Source organism: Hippocampus comes, unplaced genomic scaffold, assembly GCF_001891065.2.
Source record: "Hippocampus comes isolate QL1 unplaced genomic scaffold, H_comes_QL1_v1.1 scaffold51, whole genome shotgun sequence".
In the NCBI taxonomy this organism is placed as follows: Eukaryota; Metazoa; Chordata; class Actinopteri; order Syngnathiformes; family Syngnathidae; genus Hippocampus; species Hippocampus comes.
Genome location: NW_017805497.1, coordinates 558,787 through 568,890, shown reverse-complemented (window position 1 = coordinate 568,890; position 10,104 = coordinate 558,787). Strand labels below are relative to the sequence as shown.

General features: G+C 43.1%; 1 protein-coding gene across 4 annotated transcripts in view; it reads left to right on the top strand.

Annotated features, from left to right (window-relative positions):
* slit2 (slit homolog 2 (Drosophila)) overlaps positions 1–10,104 on the top strand; it is an 88,691-nt gene that overhangs the window by 9,736 nt on the left and 68,851 nt on the right. For all 4 annotated transcript variants that reach the window (XM_019876675.1, XM_019876673.1, XM_019876674.1 and 1 more), the window contains exon 4: positions 1,233–1,304. In XM_019876675.1, coding sequence (XP_019732234.1) covers positions 1,233–1,304 — 72 coding nt within the window. The remainder of the gene's footprint in view (positions 1–1,232; positions 1,305–10,104) is intronic.

Sequence of the window (10,104 nt, the reverse complement as noted above, 5' to 3'; positions counted from 1 at the left end):
GTTTGGGTGTTGGGGTGTGTGTGTGTGTGTGTGTGTGTGTGTGTGTGTGTGTGTGTGTGTGAGACAAGGTTAAACAGTTTCAGCAGCCTTTCACTCACTGTGTCACTCATTTGCCTCACTCTCCCCTGACTCACATCAAGGCACATCCGCCCGCAGACATCAGCACACAAACCTCTTCACTCCACTCTAGCAGGGTTAAATGATCGCACCCACATTATTAAACTCACCCGAGTTCTCTCAACGCTTCTATTTGTACGTGGATGTGTGTGCGTGAGGACGGGCTGTTGTGAGTTCTTCCCCTGTGAGGGCCTTGTTTACTCAGTGGGGTCCCTTTCACACATTCGGTAGCCCGGCCAGACCGCCTGTTTGTTTTTCCCACATCGTCTTCTCCTCTCTCCCTTTGTGGTTAAAAGAAAGTCTCCCCCGTTCCCTACATTGGAACTCTTGTCTTTCTCCCCATGCCTTGCCTGCCTTCCACCTTCTCCACTTCACTATTTGCCTGGCAGCCATGTTGCCATCAAGAGTAACCAAGAGTCTGTTCTTTTGTCCACTGTCACCAAATAGCATTAGGTGCACTCGCACAATCTGAGGGGACCCAATACAGGAGCTGCATCAATATGATTTGCGGCGCGGCACCCGCACACCTCACCAAAAAAAACACATATGCACACAAAGTGTCGATATTGTTTGCCTGCTTGTATGTTAACAAGCCGCTTCTTTGTTTGTGGAGGATCAGACAAGATTACTGAACAGCACCATTTTTGACCACACTGGTGATGGTGGGGGAATGATTCATCTATTTGTTACTCAGGCTCCATATCCTGGTTCACGGAGTAAAACAAAATTTGCGGAAAAGACAAGATTTATTTTGGGGCAGTGGTTGGGTTTTGGTGTGGCGTGGTTCCATTGCGATTCAAATGGTAACCTGAGATCCTAAGTCCTCTCATTTTTGCGATCCAGATTCATGATTTGCAATGTGCTTGGTAAACGTTTTTATAAGATGTAAAAATGTCACTTTGGCTGACTCTGTAAGAGTGCTAATTATTTAACTGTTTATTGCTGTCTTCTTATTGCAAGCTAATGAATGCTGGTGAGTGTATCTATTCATGAAAACCTAACCTGTTTCCTTACTTTGCTATAATGATAGGCATTAAACATTAAGCGGCTAATTTACAACACTCTCAGTTTGGAAAAAAAAGTGGTTTCCTAATGCGTTTTCTGTCTTTTTTTAGGCGCCTGAATCGGAATAATCTGGCTGTTTTTCCCGAGCTGCTCTTTCTGGGCACGACGAAACTTCACAGACTGTAAGTGCTGATTTCCTTTGTCCTTTCTAACCAATCACGAAGCTGCTCTGCATTGTCGTATCGAAGGTCTGACATCATTCGAATGACAAATGGCCTGGTGACATGATGATGACATCATTGTGGACAGAATATGCTGAAGAGAATTTCACACTTGCCACAAATAGGTTACATTAAGAATCCATATCTGTCCCAAAAGGTAAAATCGACACAAATGTTCTCCATCGTGTCATTGATTGGACTTTAACTGTTTAAGCAAGTTTTTCCGAGGCTTGAAAATGTAGAATATTTTTCCTTTGGATATTTTGACACAAATCTGTCTGCATCATTATTTGACTAATGGCCGAGGATGGATATTGAGGCCACTTTGGCCTTTTACAAATACATTCTAATCAACGTAGCTTGTGTTGAAATGATTTCCAAACAATCCATTGATTAACTCTATGGACAAAAGTCAACACCTCTTAATCATTCTATTAATCAGTCATTAGTTTGCCTGACCACCTTCCTCCACGAGGAACATGAGTTTGAAGTGAAAGAATTTGTGAATCATGACCTCAACCCCACTAGGCCCTCTCTCAGTTTCAACATCAGTGATGATCCCACAAACGTGCTGGATGTATGGACAAACATTCCCACAGACACAAGCCAACTTTTTTTCCCATAAAGGTGGAAGCTATTATAGCGCCAATGGGGAAACCTACTCTGTATTCCATCCATCCCTCCATCCATCCATCCATCCTTTCATCCAACATGGAAGTTGATGATTAAGATTTGCTTTCGCGGGCGACATCGGAAGATGTGGTGCCCCGGATCTGGTCCCCGGGCCTGAGTTTGACACCTGTGCTCTTTCACCATCAATGACTCCAACTCTTTTTCATTTACACTCTACTTTCCTATGCCTGCAGTCCCAATGCTTTTGTTCGTGTCGTCTAGCTTGCTTGAAAACAAGCAACTAGAAAACCTAAATGGCCAATTTGCTCTGACGCAGCTGGAAGCTTAGCAACAATAATGCGATGGAACATGGGCGAATGAGAAGGACACGTGGGATTTTCAATGGCTCTCTCCATTGAGGCCAGTTCAGTAGCTAATGGAGATTAGCACCCCGACAGCTGCTGTTCACTGCGTGTGCATACATGCGCGCGCGCGCGTGTGTGTGTGTGTGCGCTCATGATGAATCGGGTTTCTCCTCTAAAGTTACATTTGGCCTTGCATGGGTAGTAAATAGGTTTAGTCACAGAAAATCAACAGCCCCATTCAAAGGCGTGCGCCGCTGCCTGTTGCAGCACCTTCCAGCTCTATGTTCTGTCGCAGTGCTTGGCGTTAAAACGATCTGTACCCCTCAGACTGTGGGAATGAACTACTCATCATGGTTTTTTGTGGTCTCTGGGAATAATTATGGCGTCGTATATACTGTATAGATGCATAGGTATTTATATATGCTGTAAATCCAGCTGAATGAATTTATCTGAAACAATATTGACACACACAGATGATTCTCATTGTGTGAAAGTTGTTTATGTTCTGCGGCTGCTCCGGCGGTTGGCTGTGCTCGACCTGTCATGTCTGAGGTTGTGTGTCTGCCCGTGTACCACTGTGTGTGTGTGCATGTTTGAGTGTGTGTGCGTGTATGTGTTGCCCAAGGCCAAGTCTTGGCATTTTGCTTAGCGTGTGGGCCAAAGGTAAAAATACATCCCAGCTATACTTCTCTCCACTCAGCTGTCACAGACCACCGGCCTGTGAGTGCGCAAACATACGTTTATGTAGTGGTGGTGGTGTACGTCTCAACCACTTCTTGGGGCACATCTTCCGTGAACAAGTGTGCCTCATCCATCTGAACAGCATTCATTGGGTGGTGGTATTTGGTCATGATCAGTGTGTTCGTATAAAATAGATTATGAAAATATACGGAAAGAGACAACAAGTGTGCTTGTGGACAATGGGAAAAAAAATGTTGTTGGCAATCTGGCGCCTTGGCAGCCACAAAGCTGCGAGCGCATTTGTCAGACGTATGGAAGTCATTTAGTGCGCATTTCAACCGCAAAGCTGAAGTCAATATTAATTCTTTTGTGTGTGCCTTTACCCCATGCGGTGTCTAATTATATTTTTAGAAAACATAACATGAAACCCTTGAGAATCTCGATGTGGAAGTGGAACCGTGTTAGGTTTTCTATTGGGGTCAGATGGTATGTGCGAAGTCTCTGCTTCTTCCAGCAGTGCTGCTATATTTAAGAACACTTACTCAACCTGCTATTATGAACATTTTTGTATTCACTCTGTTAGAGCTTAAAACTGTGTGTGTGTGTGTGTGTGTGTGTGTGTGTGTGTGTGTGTGTGTGTGTGTGTGTATATGCTTTTAGCCTTAGTGCAGTAGTTGTAGGCTTCATGTCCTCAAATTTCCTGTAAATTATATATCACATTCTTTTTCTTGTTTTTCTCACTACATTCACGCAATATTTACTGTATGGAGACAATAACATATTATGGAGTAAAGCTCTCAATCTATTTAGGAAGAAAGGAATGTTTATAAGGCGGCATGGTGGTCGACTGGTTAGCACGTCCCGCCTCACAGTGCAGAGGTGCAAGGTTTGATGGCCTCTCGTCTTCCTACGTGGAGTTTGCATGTTCTCCCCGGGCCTGCGTGGGTTTTCTCCGGGTACTCCGGTTTCCTCCCACATTCCAAAAGCATGCATGGCAGGCTAATGGAATACTCTAAATTGTCCCTAGGTGTGATTCTGAGCGTGAATGGTTGTTTGTCTCTGTGTGCCCTGTGATTGGCTGGCAACCAGTTCAGGGTGTAACCCACCTACTGCCCGAAGACAGATGGGATAGGCTCCAGCACGCCCACAAGGATAAGCGGATTAGAAAATGCTTGGATGGAATGTTCGTAGCCTTTGCTACATACCCTATGAATAGACGATAAAAATCTCTCTTTCTCAAATTAGTTTACTTTATCTGATATGAGTGCAATCATTACAACTACACACACTGCACCATGATGTATCTATTCATCCATCCATCTATTTTCTATACTGCTTATCTTGTTCAGGGTTGTGGGTAGCTGGGCCTTATCTCAGTTGACTTTGGGCGAAAGGCGGGCTACACCCTGAACAGGTTGACAGTCCATCGCAGGTCTCCTTATGCATCATCAAACCAATACTGGACATGTTAACTTTTAAAAGGTTTGTAACGCTTTGGAGTTATGGTGACAGCGCATGCAAATGAAGACAATGATCCCTTCTGCTGGTTACCAATTTGTTTAGAATTAGAATCAAATGTTCTGATTGGAAATAAAAATCAAATGAATCTGTACCAGAGTAAAACAATCACCATCTTAAATACTTTATAAGCAAAATGTAAGGGCAATATTTTGGGTGAAATGTGGACAAATGTTCTTAAGGGGGAAAGCAAGCTAGCCCCTGTTAAATTAAACACCGTGTTGATATATCATTTGCCGGCATGCATAATGGTTGTTCACCCTCTGAAAATGTCTGCTTGAACGTTATGGTTGGATTCCAACACGAATACGGCTTTGTGTTAATGATGGTGAATTATATTCGTTGCACTTCTCCTCCAAGCCAACATGCAGTGGACATAAATCGTCACAATTGGGCCAAAATCTGAACAGCTCCTTCACACACACACAAAAATGGACTCAGTGATTGCACAATTTCAGGCATTCCAAATGTTGGTATACATGCAATTAAAATGTCAGTTTGTCATAATATATCCATTTTTTAAACACCTGCGTCCTAAACACACATATTTACCAATACCGCAGGGCACAGACTGCATTTGGTTACACACATCTGGAGATGCCATGTGGCGGGGAGCACCCCAGTAACCATGTCTCTCTGAATTTGCCATGACACACACACACACACACACACACACATATACACACACACACACACACACACACACACACACACACACACACACACACACACACACGCACACACACACACACGCTCTGTATTCCATTGTCGAGTGCTGAGAACCACAGCTGTGCATGTTTGCTCCAAGCGAGAGCTAAGAGACAGAAAGAGAAGGTGATTGGGTCCAACAGAGCCAGTTCATTAGATGGACTCTGTAAAACATGATGGCCCACTAAAAGATCAGCACCTTTGCCAAGAACCCGGACAACCGGCGAGCTGCTGCACAAATCACCCGTTTGGGCTCACATACATATGTGTGTGTGTGTGTGTGTGTGTGTGTGTGTGTGTGTGTGTGTGTGTGTGTGTGTGTGTGTGTGCAATCATGGACTTTATGACCATGGAACTGACAAGGTTCAATTCTGGCACCTTTTATGACGCTCTGCTTTTATTAAAACTGTAAAGTAAATGCTTGGGGATGGATAAAAGGATGGTGTGGTGGATGAAAAGAGAACATTCTGTAATTCCGCAAATCTGGTTGAGTCAATGTGAGTGAGTTCAGATTGATGGGATGTTTGGATTTTATTGTGTGTTTGTTATTTTCCTGCCCTGCTTCTTTCCAGTGTCACACTTATCTGAGACAAACATTGCAAGGTGAAACAACAAGTGTCACCAATTCTCATCATCAGTTCTCACACTCAAAAGGGACACAGGTTTTTTTTTTTTTTTTTTTCTAAAGCATTTGCTGCGGGTGATCTGGCTCAAGGCTCGCTGAGCGTGTTTGACAATTTGGCAGACCGGCCTCTTCCAAGCTGGGTGGCCCAGCACAGGAGAAGGAGTATCTTGGAGATACTCCTTGATGGAGATGCTGATCGGTGGCAAAAAGTCCATCTTAACACCTGCTGCCACGTCAAAGTGGCTGACACAGGGTAGATAGCTGGTGCAACACAATTTATTTCATTCATATATACATGTAAACGGTGTCAATCACTGTCTTATATTTTTTTAAATCATCCAGCTGGGTAGCACAGCAATGGACACGCAAACAATCAGGGAGGGGGTGGTCTCCAAGTTACAAGTTCATGGCGCAGATGTGCTTCCGCCATGTCAAAACTCGAAAGCATGCTGCCACATTTTAATGAAATCAAAGGAGACACTTTAAAAGGGCATGCTTGAAGTCGACTGTGACTACTCCAACAGAAGCGCAGCCCTCCCTCCTGCAGATTCGCCGGCACATACTCACTCGTCTACGATATGACCAACATTGGGTCTGACCCGCCTCTGCGCAGACTTAGGTCACGCCAAGCACTATGAAAACGGAGGCCAAAATCTACAGACTGGAAGCCCGGAGTCGAGATTTGAACCCTGAACCATAAGAACTAGGAGACAGATGTGCTCCCCACAAAGTCCCTGTGCTGCTTTTAGAGGATGTGTTTGTATATAAAAGTCTTACTATTTTGAGAATGCACTTCATACTTTTGTAATCTCAAATGTCCATGTGAAATGATATCCACCGCACATGTCAGGGGAGCGCAGTCTTCCTCCACCTTGATCAAATTCACCAAAAATTGCATTTCGAACCTGCTCCGAGCTGGTCGGAAGTCAACTTTATTTTCCGTCACCAAACTGTCAAATGCATTCAGGGCGTGTAAAACAAAACTCCATTGGTCCACCGGAACACGCAGTGTGGTGCACTGCAGTCTACCAAATTCCCAAACACGGTAAACTAGACGTGCCCCAACATGAAAGTCAAGATATTTATTCACCGAATGCACACGCGCCGTCTACAAAATCATAGATCAACGTGTGTGTGTGTGTGTGTGTGTGTGTGTGTGTGTGTGTGTGTGTGTGTGAGATGTATGTTTGTGCATGTAATAGCATTTAATCCTCAGTTAAACTGCCATGATGAGGCTTTACCAAGCAGCATTGTTGCTTAGCAGCCTCGTAGGTTGTGCCTTTGTCTTTTGTAAACCCTGATACACACACACACACACACACACACACACACACACACACACACACACACACTCACACATACATACACTTAAGGCACACACACTCATGCACTTGCCACCTCGGTCGAGACGACAAGCTCTGCACAATGATTCGAAGAGTGCAAACATTTGGGAACAAGTGGGTCTTACAGGCGTGTCGACAGTTAACTAACATGGAGGAGGAAAATGAGGAGAAAGGAAAATGGCGGAGGTCAGAGGTAGAGAAAATCTCTCTTCGTAAATAATGTTTTTCTAATTCATAGAAAATAAATCCAGTGCTTTTAGTTGCCACAGTGACGACAGCCTCTTGGGTCCTAGAGAGGTGAAAGGTGAAGAATGTCCCAGTCAGGAGATCTCAGCAGGAGGTGGCATGTCCAAGGTGGGAATGTCCTTCTTAGCATTTACAATAATGATGACAAAATTCAACATCTGTTGGTAAAATACATTTACATTATGTGGACCCCAAAGAGCATTTTGATAATAAAGTAATTAAGATACGATTTTCTTTAAGGGGGTGGGGGCGGGGCATTAATGGACATGAGAGAAAAAGAAGAGAGGAAGTTGGACGTGTATGTGTGTGTTAATTTATATAAATATATATATATATATATATATATTGTGTGTGTGTGTGTGTATATATATATATAAGTTTAGTTTTTCAATTTTATTTGGATGTTGCCCGATATCCTTTACACTTGACAACATTACTAATGTTCCTCAGTGTGATGAATGGAGATATATTTTAGCAATTGTTTACATATGACACAGTACATAAACATGTCACCGTGACCATCCAAGGAAACGATTTAAATTCCCCTAAACGTCTGTCTCTTTCCCATTGTGAACACGAACTTGCGCCAACTCACCATTTCAGCATTCAGGACGATTTCCTGCCCCACTCCTATTTCTTTGAATGCACTTTAACAGAGATAAAAATTCTCTTGCACACACTCCCATAAAACAAAAGAGTTCTTTTCACATCTTCCCAGCAGATGCTTTCCAACAGTCCAGAAGTCATTCTGACTCAGAGGAAGCATCCGACTGAACTGGGAAATACTTTTATTTGTTCCAATTTTTTTTTTTTTAAATTGAGGTACTTCCATGCGACCTGTTCTCACACGAGGAATCACCTTGAGTGCAAACAAGCGCTTACAACTGCATGAAGGAGCTGAGTGTCACTGAGTCATTCATTTGCCTTTGCATGAGTAACATGATTGACGTCTGAATTGCTCAAGGCCACTCATTCCTAAGAAGTGATTTTTACCATTCATATCCCGACACAATGCTGCAATTCATTCTCAAGGGATTCAGAGAGGGCTTTTGCCAAAGCCGCAGTGGCATTATTGAGATGGCACCTGTACAAAAGATTGTTCTACAGCCAAAATGTAAACGTGAACTGAAAAGGCCTTGCTTGAATTTGATCACAGCCAGAACAAACTTGTTTCTGAATGAGCCGAACGAAGCGCAGTCAGATAGGAATGACCACCAACTGTTCTTGAGTCAACAGAATTCCAAAGGCAGATTGGATGCGTATTATCTGGTCTCTTCATTAAGTGCCGCCCAACAAAATTCCGGGACTCTCAGAACACTGCGACTGCGTCTTGCAATCAGATGCTCACAAGAGATACATTTTTTCAAGTACTTGACTTATTTCTCCCATGGGAAATAATGGAAATGAAAATAATCAGTTCCAGAATGAAACTTTTACCATCACGGTGTAACATTTTAGCATTCTTATCTGCCATGTGGAAATGTAACTCCTCTTGAAAAAAAAAAAAAAAAATGACACATTGAAACAATATGTGTACATTCTGTTCTTGTTGGTGCATTTCTCAAGATCAACGTATCTCACTTCTTTGTTATCACCTGTATGACCAACAAAAATCAGGAAAAATAAAATACAATGTATAAATGATTTCTGCATCATTTGACATCACATGAGATTTTTTTTTTCTTGCAATTTTATGTATGATTTGGTGTGTGGTTTAGTTCAGTGATCCCCAACTAGTGGACTGTGAGAAATCATCAGCTGTACTGTGGGTAGTTTCACTTAATTGATCCAAAAATCATCTATTTGCTTCAAATAATGTATCTTTGCTCAACCATCTATGCTGGTGACGTATACTGGCATGCAGAACAATTCTATGCTCTTCCACCAGATGGCAGAAGATAGATAATTAATGTCTGTTTCCTTTTTGTGCCTTTTATTGTTGCTGGGCTCTGTCGTGGTTGAAAGACAGCTTTTAGTCCATACAACTGTCCATTGGACATTTCAGTTTACAAATCATATTGAAAAGAGCTGCAAAGCAGTGTGGGCTGTCGTTACAAAAAAAATTCCTTTGAATGTCCAATATCCAAACCGAATTGTTTGAGTGACAGATTATGTAGAAAATGCACCACACGATCAAAGTAATCTTGCCTACAACGATCACAACGTGCCGCCAATTTGGCACGGCACATCAGTCAATCACCTGTTGGGTGTGTGAGTGTCAGAGGTCGGTAGCTCACAGGTGAAAGGTCTTGGGGAGCATCCAACGACATCTCCAGGATAATGAACATGCCAGGCAGGAGTGGCGGCAAGAAGCAGCGAATTATGCTCGGAAAAAAGGGGGACACCAACAGTGAGGAGGGAGGGAAGCCAGAATGACCGAAGGGTATTTAACGCAGAGATTAGAGATGTGTTTGCTGTCTTAAATGGTGTGGAAAAGAAAAAAGAAGAGTGGAGGAAGACAATGAAGCGATGACAGAAGTTTTTTGTACGTTGTGAGTGAGCTGTGAAAGGGACATGCAGAGAAAGTCAAGAAAGAAGACGAGAAGCGAGGTGAAGTTTTATCAGCCATCACTGGAGATGGCAGGTAGTGTGTTACTCGCACACACACCTGAGTTATTGTGTGTGTGTGTGTGTGTGTGTGTGTGTGTGTGTGTGTGTGTGTG